Genomic DNA, 20,137 nt, shown 5'->3' on the forward strand with positions numbered 1-20,137 from the left:
TTAGTGGGGCGAACAGGGTATTGGCCATTTTCGATTTTACAGTTCTTGTTATGATAATTATTATTCATACTATATAAATTAGATTAGGATTGAAGAGGACCAATATAGCTTCTAATTTATAATTATCTTTTTAGGTAATAATTAAAGTAGATATTAGTAAGGAATTTTCTTCCTTATTTTACTGTTATAGTATTTTGCTAAATAAGGCTGATTAATCTAGCAATGGTTATTGGCATCTTACCAGTCTTTGCTATCTTTTTCTGCAGATAACATGTTCTTACCATAGCTAAAATTACTAAGATCAGGATAGAAGTGGGTTCTTAATTATACACAGCAGCAAGGTTAATTTTTGTGGAATACTCTTACCAGATTGCTCTCACACCTCGCGGTCCTATGTAGATGCGCCCAGTAAGAGAAGAGTAGAAGAGATCAGTATTATGAAAAGTTTTGAGGTATATATCTTGCTTTTCTGTATTATTTATATGCCCTTACTGATTTCATAAGTGACACCATCATCCAATGATCCATACCCTTTACATGGTTCATACCAGGAACTGACATATTCGAGGTGATCAACAGATGGTGTATTTACTACACATTATAAGTTTTGAAGTACTAGTTCGTAAAGAGCAAAAAAATATTATACACAGCGACATGAATGGGCTATGTTTGGTTGTTCTTAAGAAATGGTGTTCGTAGGTATGTCAATTGCTGGATTCCACGTGTATTTGTTTACAGAAATAGATCAAGCAATTAACCCAGGCGGTTCTTTCTGAATTATGAGCATTTTTATCTTTGTAAAAATACAGTTTTCTGGCGAGTTATTATTCTGCCATACAGAATTACTAGGTGCTGAGCTTAGTGTACCAGGGAGGGATTAACACCACGTCATTTAGAGCACCTGTCGGAATATTTGGCACAAAGCATTTTAGGGATAGATTTGGAACGCCTAAAATTACCATCAACCGCGTCAAAACACTGCACCAAAAGTGACGAGAATGAATTAATGTCCCCTTACCCCTGAGATAATAATGTAAATCTGGATATAAAACCGTCTAGATAGATGAGTTCCTGGAAATCAGGCTTGTATCTCAATCTGTTCGAAGAATTTGTGACTAAGCTCGATTTGTTGCTGAGTACTTTCACTATTGCGTACAAAGGTCGACATAGGCCCCTATCCATCCTAATGAAAGTATCTAGATAGATTTATCTTCTTTGCGGTATATCTTGTTACCAAACCTGAATACTAGCTCTCGGATAGCCCAAGATATACTACGACATTCATTGGCTGATCGAGACCTCTGGCCCGTCACATGCACCCCATCACAACCTAGGTCTTCAGTGTCAGAAGACCGGGCCGATAAGGCAGGAGGTTATAAGAGCCACTGGAATCGGTGGCTCGCCCTTGGTAGAGGAATTGCAGGTTGCAAGGATCGATGGGCATCGTATAATCAGCACTGCTGCGAATGAGGTCGCCGCTACTGATGTCGTTGGTCCAGGTGGAACCGCTGTTGGCCTTGCCAGCGAACGGCGCTGATTCACTTGTGGCTTGCGATGTCCAGGATCCGTTTAGACTAGTAGCGGTGAATGAGCGGAAGTACCTCCCATTTGCTCCAATCGCCTCGACGATCATGAGATACTGATTCTGGCCCTCGACAGAGTATACCTGAACGGCTTCAAACAGGTTGTCCGTCGAATCGCTAAGGACCACTGTTGCAGACGAGCCGAAGCTGCTCGGGAACTCATCGAGGGCCATGCTGGACCGGTAAATTTTGCCATCATCTCCAGCAAAGAACAAATACATATTCGTGTCATCACCAATGAGTGCCGGGTCGATAGGGCCCGTGCTTGAGCTGGAGAGGCTTCCAGTGGAGAGCGACTGCGGCGATGACCATCCATTTGCATTGGTAGGATCACTTGACGTCATGTAATTGAATGGGCTCGCCCCCCATTCGTAGGCGAGTACCCATACGCTCTTTGGAGTGAAGTAGAAAAGGCAAGGCGCGACTGCTCCTGTATTCATCGTATTCTGGCTCGCCGAGGTCATCTCAGACCAGTCCGAGAAAAGACTGAACTGTAAGGAACCATAGCTTCCTCCAGAATTGACGTCTGACGCATACACGAGATGCTGGCCATTGTATGGAACGTGGCTGAAATCCTTAACAGAGACAAAACCCGTCCGCGGGCTCGCTAGCGATCCGGTTGATGACCACTCATACGTCGACGGAAGAGCACAGGTACTCGAGGCCACCGAAGCATCTCTAACCCCGAGCAGTGCTCGGCCAGCTACAACTGGGAGCACTGCCAGGTACACAGTGGCAAATGAAATCATGTTAAAAGTGTATTGGAAGAAAGCCTGGCAAGATCAAATGTTGTTCAAGGTCGCACTGATATACCTTGTCATCTCCTTCTTATTTATAATGACCCCCTGCATCACTGAAACATTTACAAGGACCATGTCCGGTAAAAATAGACGAGTAAATTACATCAGAAGAAGTAGATAAGACTTTAGGCTAAACAGGGTGTATTCAAATGCGACCTATTTCTTACTGTGGAACTTGTTGTAAAGTATGACGATCTTTTACGATCATGAGGTAGTGTTGATGGCTAGTAGTATGCCGGGGCCTTCAAGCTGTATAGTACGTTCGGCGCTAATATGACATAATTTGTCGATAAGTCGTCCAAGTAGGACTTGGTGAGTATTGATAAAAACACCTGTTATATGATAAAATATCTAGTGATTTAATCTGTTCACATTGAAGCTCTCATGACTGATGGTGTCTCATGCTCGGTTGCGGTTATATCCAAGCTTTCATCACGTATGGTGCGTCAGCTTTTGGAACACTGCATAAATTAAGAAATAGTTTGGTTGTATCATTGACATAACACTACACGGAGGAATCCCGGCAGGTGTGCTCAAAGAGAGAGTATTAACCAATCGCGGAGATACTTCATATTTGCGCCTCTTTTTTGCCCCAATCAAAACGTGTTTCAAAACATGTTGCACCATGAACCTAAGTATGTTAATATAAAGTCCATTTGATACGAAACATAATGAAACGCTAGTCCAATTGCAGGAAGCATGGCCCGTCGGGAAATTTCCGTAATCTGCATAGCTCCAAGTAGAGCGCCTTGCAATGTTACCCCGCGAAGTAGCTACTCGGTAGTGGGCAATCATCCCGCCAATAAACGTCTGTGGTAACTTATATATATCTAATTAACCAACCAAACTCAGTCTAGTGTAGAGATATCTTCAAACGAAGAAGGGAAAAGAGCATCATATGCAAATTTATTTAAATACTCCGTACTTCACAGCCTAATACATGAGCAACGCTAGAACTCCATAATTCCGATGGCGTAGTACTATTAGCCGGGTTTGTTGGATGATTACTTGATAAACATTGCAACTAAGCCTTTTTTTTGCACGAGGGACAGCTGGGTATGAATCTAGGTGTGAGAATAAGTCTGGGATTGAAAACCTAGATTTTTCGCCGACCACATAGGGTTTAAAATATTTATACATGGCCTATAGTTAACCACCTGTGTTATGTTGTTATTATATTCCTTAAAAATTATTCTCTTTAGAGTTTACAATTCTCGGTAGCATTGATATTCGAATATGACGAGAAAGGAAGAAACCCTTCAAGAGTTCTGGCTAAATAATTTTACACAACATGAAAAGCAGGCTATTTTGTACCGGATAATAAGCGGAGTATGGCAAATTTCGTGTTGCGGAATATCGGCCTGGGGTTTAGATCTTATTGATAGGTTAGTTTGATAATCCACAAAAAAGCTATGATTTTGAAAAAAATAAAAGAACCCCATCGCAATACCGCCGTATTAGATCTCTGGAAGGGAAAAGACGTAACGTCTCTACTGTTTGCAGATCTATTGGCAATGTCTGGTCAACTTCTAGCAACTGACCCTATAAAGCTTTTCGTATGAAGACAGGCAAAACACGCTGAGAAGTGTCTTTGCTCAACACATTCTGCGTATCGTACTCATATGAATATAATTTAAATATCTCATCTCAGATAACAACATCATTGTCAGTATGTCTTATCTTGCGCACATTATCATGGCCCTTGCTGTTGTAGCCACATCAAGAGTTATTTCTGCTGAACTCTCTCAACCATCTGTCCTGACGAAACGTGGCTCTCACAACTTCATCTTGGATTTCGACAACCCACTTTTGCTCGCCCCCCGTACTTGACATTGTCCCGCCGTTCTACTAATTATGAGCAGGACTATACCACTGGCGGAACGGTGTCCTTCTCTCCTGCGAATGGTGAATTCTACGTCTCTTGGGATACCACGGATGATTTTGTTGTGGGTGTTGGCTGGAATCCTGGAGATACCGAGTATATATAATGCTTCCATTTTGTCATCATTATGACTGACGTTTTCTCTGCAGACCCATTACTCATGCTGGTAGCTTCAGTGTTGATTCTGGATTTGCTAGCCTTTCTGTGTATGGGTGGAGTACCAATCCACTAGTTGAATATTATATAATTGACGAAGAAGTAAACATGGACCAGGGTGGTACCAAAAAGGGGACTGTGTATAGTGACGGTGCCACATACTCTATTTGGGAGAATGAGCGCGTTAACGAGCCGTCTATTGAAGGCACCGCAACCTTCAATCAGTGCATCTCAATCCGCGACTCCTCCCGAGTGAGTGGAACTATCACTGTTGAAAACCATTTCAATGCCTGGAGGGAGCTTGGAATGGACCTAGGAACTCTAAACTTACAGGTCGTCGCTGTTGAGAGTTGGAGTGGTAGTAGAAGTTGCTACCAGACAGTTACGAAGTAGATGGCTGCTGCTTTCTTCATATGTGCTATAGCTAAATACATAGCACACTCTGATACGGGGTTGTGATCATTCTATTTAGAAAATTTGTAAAAAGAAAAGTAAACCTCAACCTCAATTTGTATCATCTTGTGACGGACCGGACAGAAGTTTCAGAAGTTAGCAATAGTTACCTACTCTGCCTCGAGTTGATGCTTGTATGGCATTACACATGCTCATGAAAGTAGCCCTTAATGGAAAGAAACAAACAACACCTTCAGATCTGGATCTTGATGGGATCCCAAAACAATCACCCGAGGAAGGAATTTGAAGCTGGCGTGCTATATCAAATGGCTCATGTGGTCCTGCAAACAACTATTATGACTGCCTATCTGGTAACTGCTGATCTATCTACGGTTACGGTGGAAATACAACCGACTTTTGTGGTCCTGGTAACTGATACAATGGGGCTTGTGATCCTAATAATGGAGGACCTGGCACTTGTGGCACCTGCGGGCTTGTTTTTTTCGGGAAACAAAACATGTGCTGACACTTATTTTGGAACTTGCTGCTCTATTTCAGGATAATATGAAAATTCAACGGATTATTGTGGCAAGGGAAATTGTCATTCGGGTGCTTGTATATCATAGCCGCATTTCTTAGCTTACGAGAGTTGCCGTGAATTGCACAGCCAGCCTTGAAGCTTTTAGAGTTTCAGCCAGGATTATGAAGTTCTGACGTGGTATTAGACCCAAGAGTTTGACTCATAGAAATTTGATTTACTCAAATGGGGTTCGTTAAAGAGCAAGAATCCTCTTTTTACCACGGGACAACACCCTCTTCCAAATTGGCAGTCTCCCTTCGCCATACTCCCTTTTATCCGTTTCCTTTCCCTGAAGTTGATCCCGAGAACGCCATACATCTTGGACTATTTCAAATAAGACGTGAATATTACCGATCTGGTATCCTAACATCCCCGTCCACCATTCTGTCCACAGTTGACGCTGACTAGGATCCGCTTCGCACGAGGCAATAAACCCGGGCCACGGAATTGGGGCGGTTTGGAATCCGTCACAAGGCGTTGTACTTTCTCGCTTCAAAAACTCAATACGGAGTAGATAATTTCCTACCTGGCGCGCGTAGCGTTGGACTCGTAGTTCAATGCAAGAGGTCCCATGGCTTTCTTGGGTCTCCAGTGGCAGGACCAGCGAGGTTAGGTAGTAGATGTGGATCGCTTGCTGGAAGGCCAAGAGATGAAGACGGAATAACGTACTTTGGATCGGGGTCATATTTATTAGTTTCTCACAGCCAATGTCGTATAAGTGGAGGTTCTTTTCTAGTGTGGCAAGAGCGTCACAAAAGATCTTAGGGAGGGACAACTGTTCAGAGATAAAGTAGGAAACATGCTGGGAGAGGCAGGTAATAAGGCGGATGAACATGACCAGAGTGGAGGTGATACTGTATGTTTGCTGGAGAAGGTGGTTGTCAATGTCTGGAATGGCTGTGAGCGCTTGTATGTGCATTAGCGAGCCTCGGGTGTCGACCGGCCAAGGGATCTGAGGCAGGCTGCAGTCTGTACTCTGGGAGAGGGTTGATTGAAAATAAAAGATGGTCTGAAGATACGTCTGGATAGACTTGCTAGAAGTAGTTGCCCCTTGGAGAAGCCGGAGCTGTTGAAAGCCTTTGAGGTGGTGCCAATATTCTAACAAGTTTCCTTCCATTACCTTATTGAGATTGGAGAGTCAGAACATAGACATGAGCTGCAGAAGGAAGTTTTATCCTACATCAATTGTAACCATTGACAGAACCGCCGCCATGGCAGTCTGGAGGTCCTCCGTGCTTTCCAGGCCCCTCCGGAGATGCTGGTAGGCCAACATACGGCAAAATCTACCGATTCGATCCATCTCCCTAGAGTTTAATGTCTGCTCCGCTTGGATCCCGCGGAGATGGAAAGCTGCAGTGGCAAGTAAGGAATAGAATATTGATTGGGTACTAGATGGGGGCTCTAGAATTGTAGGACCAAAAAGATTCCCGGCACCAATCATGGCTTGAGGAGTATACACAATGTTGTAGTAATTTGTGAGGTGGCCAACAGGCTGCAAGAGAGTACTCACACACGTGACATAATGGTGAAATAACCGCGCAGCGAGCGGCCGTTGACAAGATGTGCTTGGTGCCGGAATCAATGATAGCCTTTCATCGGATGGTGAAGAAGCAGGTTGATTTCTCCGTATTATTGGATTATCTATACAAGGTGGTAAATGTGGTGTGTACACTGGAAACACAGAAAAGGGGCCACTCTGGACTGAGGAGTTGGCAACTACACAGTCGATATGGGAGAGCAGGTAGAGCATTTGGCGCATATTGAATCCCCACGACGTACGAGGGGCGACCATCTGTCTCCGTTTAGTAGAAGGTTTGTCACTCTTGACATTCGTCCAAGTCAGTTTCAAGCCATATCCTTCACAATGCTTCCCTGCCTGTCGGCACCGCAGACAGCTTGGTCGCGCCAGATCGCACTTGACCTTTCTCTGGCGACATGTCCAGCAGCTACGAGGTCATGTTAATTACCTCCTGATCAGTTAACTGGGACGTATGCGTAACTTTACCCATTGAATGTCTTTGTTTTAGGAACTGGAATCTTCAGGTCCACAGATTTTCTAGCCATTTTCCTGTATGCATTAATGATGCTCAGTTCAAGAAGAAAAATCCAATCCCGCTCTCTGGGGTTCAGCCGACTTAGACACCGAGGCTCGGCCAAACCATAACATATGCCGTTACACCCGATAATCGCGTATTGATCAGTTCTCATGACCGTTTCTAAAACTTTAATATCCGCTTTTTTGCTTGATAACGCTTCATAAACTTTAATAATATACTAATAATATGACAAATATGATATTAAAAATGATAAATCATATAAATTTATATAGATAGATATTGTATAGAATAAATTACAGTTTATTAATAGAGCGGAGTTTCAGGAAATATTGGATTCTATAAAACGCTGTTTAAAGACTGTATTATTTATGCGACCCTGTATATAGGAGTTAAATTTTATTCAAATATTATTGATAAGTATTGTGAATAGTTAAGTTAAGATCTCACAATGGCGAATTTCTGTGCAATACAGAGCTGATTCACACGATCATGTGAACTTTTTGCGCGTAGATCAGATACATAAGTTACAGCTGTATGGCCAGATCAGTTACTTGTGGAATACGTCACATTGCTTAGTTCCCTCTGATTATGTCTAATGAGCGTCATCGCTATTGATAATCAAATAAATGCATGGGGGTAACAGGAATTCTAGCTACATATGATCCTACCGATTAGCATAAGTAAGACATCGAGATTTTTAAAATTGTTCAACCTAGAATCTAACAACAGGTCACAAACAACGCTGGCAATTTGTGGAGGCTATCCGGAAAAGGAATAAATACGCAATATAGAAGAATTCGGTACCTTTATAGACAATATAAGCCTATTATGCGCCTTGAGTTGTCTACTTGAACGAAAACTTCTTATACCTGACTGATGTTTGTTCTCGGAAACGCTTGCCCCATTTCAAAAAAACCATCACAAAGGACAAGATCAAGGTTGCAATAAGTGCTAACGTTAAGATCACATATTGGACGCCTATCGCCGCAAACCAAGGGGTGAGGGCGAAGATAATACCTGTATTGACCGCATTACGTATAAAAGTGATGCCTACCAGTGCATCACCAACGATCTACCAATAGTTAATACTAGATCTAACAAAGAGCGAGAATGGAGCGGAAGGAACAGAATTAAAAAAAGGTGAGTTAGAACTTACATCATTATAAGAATCAGTAACATATGTCAAAGCAATGATATTGATAGGCGCGACTCCTGCTGAACAAAGGACGATACCTACCGCGATTACGGGCCACGGTAAACCCTGTTCAATGCCAAACCCAAAAGTCAGGGCCCCAGCTAGCAGGATGGGAATCCATGGAAGGATTAACCACAGGCGGCTTTCAGGCTCGTAGATACCGCCGTTTCGACGGGCGCACAAAACGATCCAGCGATCGCTGAGAGGGCCGACGAGCAGGGATCCGATCGTCACGCCGATGAACAGTGGTAGGTTCATGAGGCCGATCTGGTTAGCAGAGAAATTGTACGGGGGCTCTGTCATGAGACTGGACATGGTGGTGCTCAGAGCGTTCTGTAGCGCTATCAGAATGCCGTAGACAAGGGCGACAAAGAGTACACCCGGGAAAGTAACGAGGATTATGAACGGTTGCCAAGCGTGGCGGGCAAAGGCTTTCCACTCTCCTGGCAAGGAAGTAGCAAGCGAGAGGCGCTGACGATAGCTGCGCATAGGAATGTTGGGATTTATGACTATGCTGGTTTTGGGTTGTGGGTGATAATCTGCTTTTGGATCCTCTACGGCGCACGAAACTGAGGTCGTGTTGGTGCATTTGATTTCTGTGTCTCCCTTTCGTTGTGTTGTCTGAGACACCACCGCATCACCCTCGTTATTTGTGCCAAGGACGTGAGGAATATACTTGGTCTCTTCGTAAAAAAAGGCGAAAAGAATAATACAGATACCAAAAAAGACCACATTCCACCACCATACCCAACGCCAGCCCTGCGAGACTGTCACGTAACCAGCTGCTAGGGGGCCCAAGGATGCCCCGATCTGGACTGTCCAGATGAATATCGCATTCATACGTCCACGTTGATGAACAAAGAAGATGTCCACGACAGTCATTTGGATAATAACTTCGGAGAGCGCTCCAAATAGACATGAAATTGCGTTGATGAGCAGGATGTCGGCAACTGTGCTCATCTTGGCGCTCCAGATGCTGACGCAGAAGGTGACCACTATACTGAGGAGGTACAGTGATCGCCGCCCGAATTTGAGTGCGAACGGGGTCAGGAGCACGGCTCCGATACCCAGGAAGCCACACCCTATGGCGTAACTGTCAAATAGAATATCCCAACTAAAGCCAAGCTCATCGTGCATCGGGCCCCAGGTTGGTGTAGCAGCGCATAGAAACTCGGTTATGAGCAGCGAGTAGAGACAGGTCAAGCCGAAATTAACATGCTTCCGGAGGCTCCCCCAGTTTAAAGGTTCATTAGGGTCCTCAGAGGGTTGGGGCTGGAGGAAAAGGTCCGCATCCTGAGTTCGTTGTTCTTCGAGCAGGACTGTGCCTGGGGGCCATGAATGTATGTCCATATCAAGCGAAGAAGTCATGGTGTCAGCTAACTATGGCAATTGCGAATAAACAATATTTAGGTTGTTAATTGCATTTGTAGCTCAGAGGCAAGGTCGCCATTATGGACAGATTCCTACGCCTAAGTATCATCAAAACATGCTGTTATCTACCAATCCGTTCAGATAAGAGTCGAGTTCGTTATACCATTTTGTCGTCCCGTACAGCTAGCGAGATAGCCATGGGTCATTGCCCGCTCCCGGCGCTCGCTGTCAGCTTCCCATCCGGGAGTATGTTTATCAGCACGATAACGATACGCTCGGTTAACTCGCTCTCAGAAGCTTCAGCTGACGCCAAATTAGACTAGGCGATGAGCAATATTGTGCGCTCCTCTTTTAATGACTAGTCTGCCCACATTTTAGTGTTGGCCCTTCCAAGAAAGAGTCTGTGTTGAGATAAACACTCAGCGGATCATTGGTGGTTGAATCGTTTGGCGCCTCGGCGGCTAAGATCACGAGACATCTCCGGAAGTCGGCTGTTTTGCATTATATTATTACACATTATTCTTCATATCCAAGTGGAGATCGCCAGGAATGGCAGTTGATAGCGGTACGACACCAGACGATGGCCATGAACTCACCCTATATATAAACGGTCTCATCTTCCCGTATATCATTGATGCCATCATATTGGTCATAGTTAAATTCATGTTACGCCGGCTATTCCGCTGCAAGTGCTTCACCATGTCTTCTGTCAAAGTGACCCCGTTGTCCACAAACTCCAAATTAAATCCAAAGGTGGGTGTAAATGAATATAAACAGGCTTTATTACCAACAAATGGAACTAAAGCAAATTAGTTTGGAGCAATCGTTACCGGGGCCGATCTGAATAATCTCAGTGATGTAGAGTTTAGATTGATCCAAGAGGCGATCTACATTCACAAGGTCATCATAGTCAAGGGACAGCACAATCTGGACCCGGTAAATCAGTTCAATTTTGTGCACCGACTAGACCCAGGTGCAAAGGAGGTCCATGGCTTTGAGACTGAGGATGTGACAGAGGAAACCACAGGTGTTCTCGGTGTACGTCCCCCTTCCTACAAAGTATTTCTTTGTTAAATACCATGGATTCAATTCATTAATTCCACCCAGCCACGGTTCCATACAATCCCCGGGTCAAAAGGAGTGACTGTTGTCGGTCAAGGTTACCAAGGGGATGATCATTACGGACTCAAAGGGATCACCGTGCGATCCACCACACACGTAGATGCACATATTGAACCCCTCTCGCCAGAAGAGTTAGAGAATCAGCAAACTCGATTTGGAGCATTCCACTTTGACGGAGTTATCTATGGATCGTATCCCTCGCGAGTTACGACGCTCCGCTGCGTACGAGCTCCCAAGGGCCCCGATCTTACCGTCCGCTGGGACGACGGCTCTGGTCGGAGTATGCGCGTAAAACCCGGACTCACCGCTTTCTTGGACAGTGCCCAGCTTTATAATCTCCTTACGGATGAAGAGAGGACACTTGCAGATCACAGCCAGTGGGAGCCCGCTCCACAGCCATACGTGTGGACCGGCACTCGAAAAATTCGCAATTGCGGCTTGGGCATGGCGCCGGGTGGTCAGACAGTGTCTCTGGACCAACTGCCAACATGGACGGCGGAGAAGGTATACAAGTTTCCAATGGTCTGGGTAAACCCAATAACGGGCGTTAAATCTTTCCAAATCCTGCCGGATGTGGTGCGGAGATTGTATATGAAGTCTGGGCCGCAGGGCGAAGAGCGCGTAGTTGACGATGGGGAAGAAATTCGACTTTGGTTGAATGACATACTAGACCGAATTTGCATTCCGGAAACAATATTAGTCCCAGAGTATGAGGAAGGGGATGTTGTAATGTTCAATAATTGGGTAAGTGTCTTCATTCTCTTCTATTTCTATACATCGGGGGACTGATGGTAGCAGGAGGTCTTACACAGTTCTATCGACTATCCCACGAGCTATGGTCCTCGAACGAGTAAGTTCATCCTTACTGATAAGCGTACGTTTGATTTAACTGTGATTTAGTGCATCAGTGCCATATTCCGTCTTCTACGTTTCCGGTCGGGCCGGTTTCCGTGTGAGATCTATGAGTAGACTAGATTGGAAGAGCGAATTAAATGTCCGAATAACATGCTGTAGTTTTAGTCACAACGTCGCTACTGGTTTTATTTATGAACGATTTGCCTTTCCTTTGTCACAAATGTTAGTGATATAATTACCATTTAATTCGAGTCGTGATATACATCGAAACCATGTCTCAAACACTCAGCAAGCGCGTACCCGAATGATCCATATCATCAAAACCATTATCGACCAATAAGTCGTTTGATCTCACTATATTATTTGTATAAAATTCCTCATTTTCTCATTAAATCAGGCCCTAACTAAAATATGTAAATGTATCCGTGTGCCGCGTGGAGCCTGGGCCCTAACCGGCTTAGCGTTATGCAAATTGGTTTTATAACAGGACGGGGCTCAGTGCTTTCGGATTAAGAGTATTAAATTATTTCAGATCTGCCCCACAAACGAATTAAAGACTCGTTACTCTGTATTCCAACCATCACCGTTAGCTTCCTGGGGTTACAGAGTCGAACTATTCTATGGACGGAAAGTAACAGGTCCGAGGGCCAACAAAACATCCAATGCAAGACCTTTGTGCCCCTTTATATTTAGTAGAGCTAGTCCCATAAAGGGAAAACTTGTAAGGAATAATTTACCGATGTAATACATGCTAATAGATTTCCCTGGTGGCCTTTAGTGGAACGGAAATTATCATCGCCGGTAATGATGCAGACTCTAGAGACAGACACTAGAGATAAGAGTCAGATTATTTTTGAATTTAACAATTGAAGAACATGTGGAATTGACGTTTAATGTTAACTACAAAAGATAAAGGAGCACTATTAAAAAGGGCCACTATAGGGTACACAGCCTCGCGGGACGTAAAAAAGTTGTGCGGTTATTCTAGCGATCCTCTAGAAGCTCCTAGCTATTATAAATGGTAACATGCGTATTCAATCTCCTTGGGGATTGAGTTGGTTATCTGGTTACAGTAATTTTAGTCTCCATTCCTATGAGACTCGCAATAGTTGAAGTATTGGGCCAAATTAGTAAGCCTCGCTTTCGCTCGCTATTAAATAAACACCGAGAGGGATGCGAATGTTAAAGTGGCAAGGTGGACTTTTCAGATCAGTACCACTCTGATGCGATATGTTGCTTCTTTCATTGGCCTTTTCTTCTCAACCAAGCTCTAGTTATATTGGCGACATAAACCACGGTGAAGCTAGTCGGGAACCGATCGGTGGACGCCTCTGTAGGAGACCACTGCAGGATGAATATTCAATTCTTTACGCTGCTGCTTAACTTAACTATGTGCTGTGCTGTACTGTAGCAACGGACAATTAACTAATTAGCTATAAATAAACAAATAGTTATAGCATTGTCCGGAACACTCCGTTTGGTCCGACAAAAACGCCATGTTACACCGTAAGACGAAGGTTACAATTGCGAACTCAAAGTATTCCAAACCTGATCCTTTCGTGTAAATGAAGTGCTAGAAAACCTATTATAAATAGCCTGCCCTTTCATGTTTTTCTGCATTGCAATTAAGGTACACCAATAAATCAATCATTGTATCAAAACTTGCTCAGCCACTATGCAATTACAAGTTTCTGTTCTCGTTCTTGCTGCCACGGCGCTTGCATCTCCAGCTTCTCTCTCGCTACGCCAAAATAATTACATATATATTAATGGCACCAGCGGCACAGTCCAGGTGACCACTGATACAGATGATGCTCAGAACCTGGGCTGCCTTGACAGCAAAGCTCAATTCACCGCTGACGCCAGTGCATGTGCGACTTTCACTGCTACCAATGGCCAAATTTCAGTCAACGGACAAAGCATTGGGTTGGATGTGACTTCAGGGATAATGGAAATGACTACCGCCGACCCAATATTGTTTTACGTAGGTTACTCAGTAACAGGATTACAAACATTCATTATTAGTGATGCTAATATCGATGTAGAGTGATGACAGAACAAGCCCAATTCGAATGTACTACTCAGACCTTGGATTTACATGGTATGCATCTGAAGTGCCTGCAGCAGGATCAACAACAGATCTTTTCCGATATAACCCAACGAGCAGAGATATTGTTGTCCAGCTATTCCTTACATATTGATCACAATAAGTAGGAACAGAAGTGATCTTCCTACTCAGGCCGGATTATTACTTTTGGGTAGTCTAATTATCCATCCATCAATATAAGACAATAGTCTTGCTTTATCCTTCCATACGTACTAAATTATGTCTTGACACTTTCTTCTCGCTCTATCATTTTGTAAACGGTCTAATGAAGCTATATAAATATATTGTCTTTCTCTTTAGACTGGTAGAATGAGCTACAAACTCATGTGACTCAGCGTTCAAGACTTGCAATGCACCATTTCCATTGAGCCTCCAGACTATTTATATGCACAGTAACATGACTATTTCCTCCCTTTTTTTCTGTTGGTGGGTTTATCTACTGGGTTTGAGTTTTTCTGGTTCCGCCTCTTTCTAGCTTTGTTCCGCCGTACCCGCTGCAGCTTAGGCCCACTTCGGATAAACGAGACCTTACATACATCTAGATTATGTAAAGTTATGCCTTTAATCCATTTGAATCCTACCCAGGCAGTTATATCAGGAGTTTTTAACGCTTAAGCATCATGTATATTATGAGTCCAAGCTGCTCATTTAATGTCAGCTTCATATCTCCATCTATATCTTTTTTTAGGCAGATCAGTTAGATGTACGCATACATATTTCTTGATTGTTACCTTTTTTGCTATTGTCCACTTTTAAAGGCGATTATCTGTACTATATCAGGTTCTCAGTGATTACTATCTAGGCAGCACAATATACTACTGCAGGCATTGATTCATTTTGCAGCCGTAGCCGATATCTTTGCCCGATTAATATAACAGCTATAATCAATCCTAGTGCTGAATAGCCAACATTAACCATGATCAGCACGGCCCCATCCCGGGTAATGTGACGAAAAAAGTTTAATTTCGTGCACGCGTGTAAGATTATCGTAGCATTGTGGTACATTGCAACCGGTGTTCTAATTGACTCGAACAAAACGACCTCCAAATTCCAAACAACTTTACTTCATCCGCGTCAGCCATTAAGTGACTGTGGAACGATCACAAACTCGAAGCCACCGCACTAGTCAACCACCTTGTCCCCTATCCAATCAAAGCTTCGGACCTCACAGCGCTATGGCTGGGATTGTGACCATTGAATGCGATCTTACCGTCTCCTTGTATATCTCACAACCTAGCAGATGGATTATCAGTCTAGTGTGACTTGAGTCACAGCTTCGATACAGCTCTAGTAAAATAGAGTATAGCTTGTATAGGAGTACTTCGGTGAGACACGGATCAGCTTAGTAACGATTTCTGGGAAAGCATGATACACAATCTCACCGTCCGGCCTCATGCACAGATGGTACTATACATTTTCACCTGGCTATGTGTCAAATCGACTGACTTGCTGTGCCGTTATTTCCTTTGAGAGCATGGCACTAAAAGAAGCTTTCAAAGAGCCATAGATAAGACATGAACTCTATCACTTTACTTTTACTTTTATTCCTAGGCTTTTCGCGGTCGTAGGCTGCATATAATCCCCTAGTTAGTGCTATATAATTGCCCTTGTCGTGGTGGTTACACCTATATTAATATAAATTCCTAACCTTACCATCGCTTTTCACCAAGTTCTCCACTGAGAGTCTCGTCTTCTTGACAACGTTGAACACTACCTTGACCACTTCCGTCTTAGGCTGCCACATTTTTGTATTATCGTCGATCGGGATCCCATCTAGGATGAGTCCGTCGGAATAAGTGTTTTGGTGATTTCGTTTTTACTTAACGCAGACATTGATCATCCTCTGTACAGCTGATCTTAAAAGGGATTCCTTCAACCGAGAACATCTAGTTCTGAGCAGGGCCAATGCTGACGCCTCATGGTGTGTCGGTTTATCATAAAGCTTTGAGTTGACAGCCCGGCTGTAGATCACGTTAATGTAAGGAATAATGCTTTTACACACGCATCGGTTACGGAAATGGGTAAGTAGCCCGAAGATAACATACAGTGGGATGAATTATGTTTGAGGAGAGTACTAAAAATTTGTACTTGTATTGCCCCATAATAATTTAGCATTAGTCTGAAATTATACATTATAACAAAAGAATTTGTCTATTTTCGGTTTAGTTAAATCTTAAGTGCTTATTTTTCTTACCACATTTTTTAGTGATATCCTCAAATGTAATTCATACCACTGTAGCTAACTCGGCAATTTTACACACGCATCGCTTACGGAAATGGGTTATTGGACCGAAGGTTACAAGGCTAGCTCGACAATTTTACACACGCATCGGTTACGGAAATGGGTAATTAGACCGAAAGTAATATAGATACCTCAGCAATAATACGTGGCTTATGTAGACACTAGGGATTCTTGTAACGGTGTAATGGATGAGGATGATCCTTCATGACATGCCAAAAAAATAAGCAAGTATATCTTTAAAAATAATGCACTTAGAGTGGCAAAAACCAAACCTAAAAATCACACCGAACCGAACCATACCTGCACTAGAGCAGTTTAGGTTTCTAAGTTAGGAAACCACATTAATGTAGTGTAGTTAAAGTTAATATTAATATACTATTATGTGAGAGGGCTGTGTAACTGCTGCTATATCAGCCTTCCCTCTCATCTGTGTATGCGCTAGTAGCCGCTAGTTCGGCTTAATAAATGCTCTCTATTTAACGAATCCACCCCCGAACCGACCACCTGTAACGCCCCTATTCATATGCACAGAGGTTGGTGTTGATTCTATATAGCGCACGTGACGCAGGCGGCCAAATCCTCATAGTAAAAGGGAGCAGCAAAATAGCTACCCATACGCAGGGCACATACTAGTGAAGCCTCATGCGATATAGGAATCAATATATTCACACTCTACCAACCCTAGCCCTTACACCACCCCTAAACCGCCATGTTACGAAACCAACATATGTAAGGCTAAGAACAGATTAGGACGACTCAAGCTACTTCAGGATAAGCACCTGTTAAAGCAGCTAATACTATAGCTAATCAGTTATTATAATTATATATAGTCTGTTTACTATTCATATAGAATTATATATTATATAAGTATCTATATTTAGATATATAATAAGAATATAAAAGAAGTATAAAAAAAATAAAAAAATAATTAAATATATAATCTATATATAGATAGATTATAGAAATATTATAGAAATAATATTTATATAAATATATTTATTTCTATATATCTAGTTTATTTTAGTATAATTCTTTAATATAAATTATTATAATTATTATTATCAGTTATATTATAAAGATTAATAAAATAATCTTATTTAAAGTATTATAGTATTTTAAGATATTATTCTTATTTTAGTTATATTTTATCTTTATTTTTATTTTTTAATAATCTCTATATTTTATTATTAGTTATTCTTAAGGAATCTTTATATAGTTTAATATATTATATTATTTTTTGATATAGCTAATGATAATTAGAGTAGATTCTAGTATATAATAAAAGAATTATTATTTTGATTCTAAGAAATGATATAGAATAAGTATTATTAAATAGAATTAATTACTATATTAAGAAAGTATTATTTTAATAAGACTATTAATTATAATAGATAATAATATAATTTTAATATTTAATACTATTAAAGGATAGATATTCAGTATTTAATCTGTAATAATAGTTAATTAATAATTATATAAATAGATTAATTAATTAGAGAATATATTATATATAAGAATTAAGATTAATAAATTAATTTTATTTAAAAGGATAGGATTAAGTTAAAGAGCTATCTAATATAGATATAGTTATATTTTTCTATTAATTTATATTTACTATATAAAGAATTAAATAAAATTTTAATAGTGTTAATATTTTTAAAAAGAGAAGCTATAGATTGGTTTAAACTCTATATATAGATATAGTTTAAAGTAATTTTAGATAATAGAAAAGATAAGATTGATAAAATCTTTATAAATTATAATATATTTATTAAGAAGATTAAATCAATCTTTAAAGAAATTAATGAAAGAAATAATATAGTTTAGAAAATTTAATATTTAAAGTAGATTATATTAGTTTTAAATTATATATTGAAATTCTATTAGATTAGCTCTTATTTTGGATAGAATAATGAAGTTAAAGTAGATTGATTTTATTAAAGATTAAAAGATGATATTAAGAATAAGATAGCTAGAATATCCACTAGATTAGATAATTTTATAGATATGATTAATATAGTAATCAAACTTAATAATAGATTTTATAAATAATGTATAGAAAAGAAATATAATAGAAGTTGAAATAGTGATAAGAAATTATATTATTATAAGAAAAGAGAGAATCTATATAGATCTTAATCTATAGAATTAAATATCATTTAAGAATAATTAAAAATAAAATTTAATAAATTAAAAATAAAATATTATAATTATAGAAAGATAGACCACTTTAGAAAAGAGTATAGAGTTAAATTATAAAGATAATAGTTAAATATAATAAATAAAAAAGATAGAGAATCTTATTTAGAATATGATTATAATATTATAGAATAGTATGAATTAAGAGATATTAAAGAGTTCTTAGAAATAGATAAAATTTTAGAAAGCTAAAGATAATAATAATATAAAAAGATAAATCAGATTAAAAAGATAGAAAGTTAATTAAATAAAGCTTTAAATAATATTAAAAGTTTAAAAATAGCTAATAAAGAAAAAAGAAAGTAGAAGTTTTATAAAGTTTAAATATATTTTAAAAATAAATATAAAACTAAGTATAGAGTAATCTTTAAAGAGAAAGATTATTTAGAATATAGATTATTATATTAAATCTTTTATATAATGGATTTATATATAATCTATAGGAAAGTAAAAGAAAGCTAAAGCTATTTTCTAAGAAAAAGAAATAAGTAAAAATATTAAACTATAAATAGAAATTAATATAGAAATAGAATACTATTAATTTTTGAAAAAAAGGATAGTATAGTTTAAAGAAGCTAAAAGTTTTGAAAAAACTTGTAATTCTAAAATAGATAGAAAAGACAATGATTTTAGAGATAGATTTATAAAAGTCTGAATAAATAACTATATTTAATTATTTTATAATAAGATTTAAAGAATTAACTATATATCTATATTAACTATAATCTTATTAGAATTAAAAGGATGTAGTATATCATAATATTATAATATAAAAAGAAAGAAGAATGAATATTATAAAATAAATGAAGAAATAGAAATGTTAGATAATATAATATAATTATTTATAATTTAAGAAATATCTAAAGTATTAGATATTATTATAAAAATCTGCTATAATAATAAATATATAATGTATATATACTCTAAGATTAAAATTAAGGAATTTCTAAAGAGGAAATAGCTATAATATATAGATAATTATATATATAAAAAATAGAATTTAATATAATAACTTATAAAAGATAATTAAGAATTATAATAACTATCTATAGAATTAAATTAAATAATAATTAATTTAGAAATAATATATAACTTTATAAATAAAGAAATAAAATGAATACTGAAAATCTTAAAAAAAAGAAATCTTAAATAGTATTTATTATAGGATTTAATAAGATAAGTCTGTAAAAGAAAGAGTTATATATAAAATAGAATGATTATCTATAATATTAGAAAATTATTATAAGATAATTAATTTTGATATTATTGAATTAAGATTAAATAATATAGTTTTTAGAATTCTATAATTTAAAGTTTACAATTTAGAGATAAATTAAGAAATTAATAAAATTAAAATAAATTATTATAATTATAATAGATATTTTAGAAAGATAAAATTACTAAATAGATAGAAAACTTAATATAATGAAAGAAGTAGATGACTTAATTTTTTTATAGATTTTTATATAGAGTAGAACTAAAGAGAAGATTATTATTAAATATCTAAAAAGAAATGTTAAATTATAGTAATTATAGAATTTAAATTATTTAAAGAATATAAATAATTTAAAGAATTATTTAATAGAATATATAAG

The 20,137-nt window shown here is 39.0% G+C and overlaps 6 protein-coding genes across 6 annotated transcripts; 3 read left to right on the forward strand and 3 right to left on the reverse strand.

The window, feature by feature from the left end:
- Positions 1 to 1,330: 1,330 nt before the first annotated feature.
- Positions 1,331 to 2,332, reverse strand: BGW36DRAFT_289021 (putative alpha-L-arabinofuranosidase precursor; the record flags this gene model as incomplete). The annotated part of the gene is made up of 1 exon (XM_046210626.1): positions 1,331 to 2,332. One exon carries the CDS (start codon positions 2,330 to 2,332, stop codon positions 1,331 to 1,333), a length of 1,002 nt encoding a protein of 333 aa, XP_046076792.1.
- A 1,889-nt stretch (positions 2,333 to 4,221) lies between these two features.
- BGW36DRAFT_288357 (concanavalin A-like lectin/glucanase domain-containing protein) lies at positions 4,222 to 4,814 on the forward strand (the record flags this gene model as incomplete). The annotated part of the gene is made up of 2 exons (XM_046210566.1): positions 4,222 to 4,361; positions 4,415 to 4,814. Coding segments are annotated over 2 exons (540 nt in total), but the record flags the coding sequence as incomplete, so codon positions are not given.
- Positions 4,815 to 5,587: 773 nt separating this feature from the next.
- BGW36DRAFT_287779 (fungal-specific transcription factor domain-containing protein) lies at positions 5,588 to 7,144 on the reverse strand (the record flags this gene model as incomplete). The annotated part of the gene is made up of 2 exons (XM_046210531.1): positions 5,588 to 6,514; positions 6,575 to 7,144. The coding sequence occupies 2 exons, from the start codon at positions 7,142 to 7,144 to the stop codon at positions 5,588 to 5,590; spliced, it is 1,497 nt and encodes a 498-aa protein (XP_046076794.1).
- A 1,090-nt stretch (positions 7,145 to 8,234) lies between these two features.
- Positions 8,235 to 10,510, reverse strand: BGW36DRAFT_444302 (major facilitator superfamily domain-containing protein). Its single transcript, XM_046221637.1, has 2 exons — positions 8,608 to 10,510; positions 8,235 to 8,523 (listed from the first exon to the last, which is right to left on the reverse strand). The coding sequence occupies exons 1-2, from the start codon at positions 10,012 to 10,014 to the stop codon at positions 8,296 to 8,298; spliced, it is 1,635 nt and encodes a 544-aa protein (XP_046076795.1). The 5' UTR covers positions 10,015 to 10,510; the 3' UTR covers positions 8,235 to 8,295.
- A 206-nt stretch (positions 10,511 to 10,716) lies between these two features.
- Positions 10,717 to 12,095, forward strand: BGW36DRAFT_423326 (alpha-ketoglutarate dependent xanthine dioxygenase; the record flags this gene model as incomplete). The annotated part of the gene is made up of 5 exons (XM_046219821.1): positions 10,717 to 10,770; positions 10,831 to 11,055; positions 11,125 to 11,883; positions 11,938 to 11,989; positions 12,040 to 12,095. The coding sequence occupies 5 exons, from the start codon at positions 10,717 to 10,719 to the stop codon at positions 12,093 to 12,095; spliced, it is 1,146 nt and encodes a 381-aa protein (XP_046076796.1).
- A 1,574-nt stretch (positions 12,096 to 13,669) lies between these two features.
- Positions 13,670 to 14,195, forward strand: BGW36DRAFT_423327 (uncharacterized protein; the record flags this gene model as incomplete). Its single annotated transcript, XM_046219822.1, has 2 exons — positions 13,670 to 13,978; positions 14,040 to 14,195. The coding sequence occupies 2 exons, from the start codon at positions 13,670 to 13,672 to the stop codon at positions 14,193 to 14,195; spliced, it is 465 nt and encodes a 154-aa protein (XP_046076797.1).
- Between the last annotated feature and the right edge of the window lie 5,942 nt (positions 14,196 to 20,137).

This window comes from Talaromyces proteolyticus (assembly GCF_021365285.1).
Source record: "Talaromyces proteolyticus strain PMI_201 chromosome Unknown BGW36scaffold_2, whole genome shotgun sequence".
Taxonomy (NCBI): Eukaryota; Fungi; Ascomycota; class Eurotiomycetes; order Eurotiales; family Trichocomaceae; genus Talaromyces; species Talaromyces proteolyticus.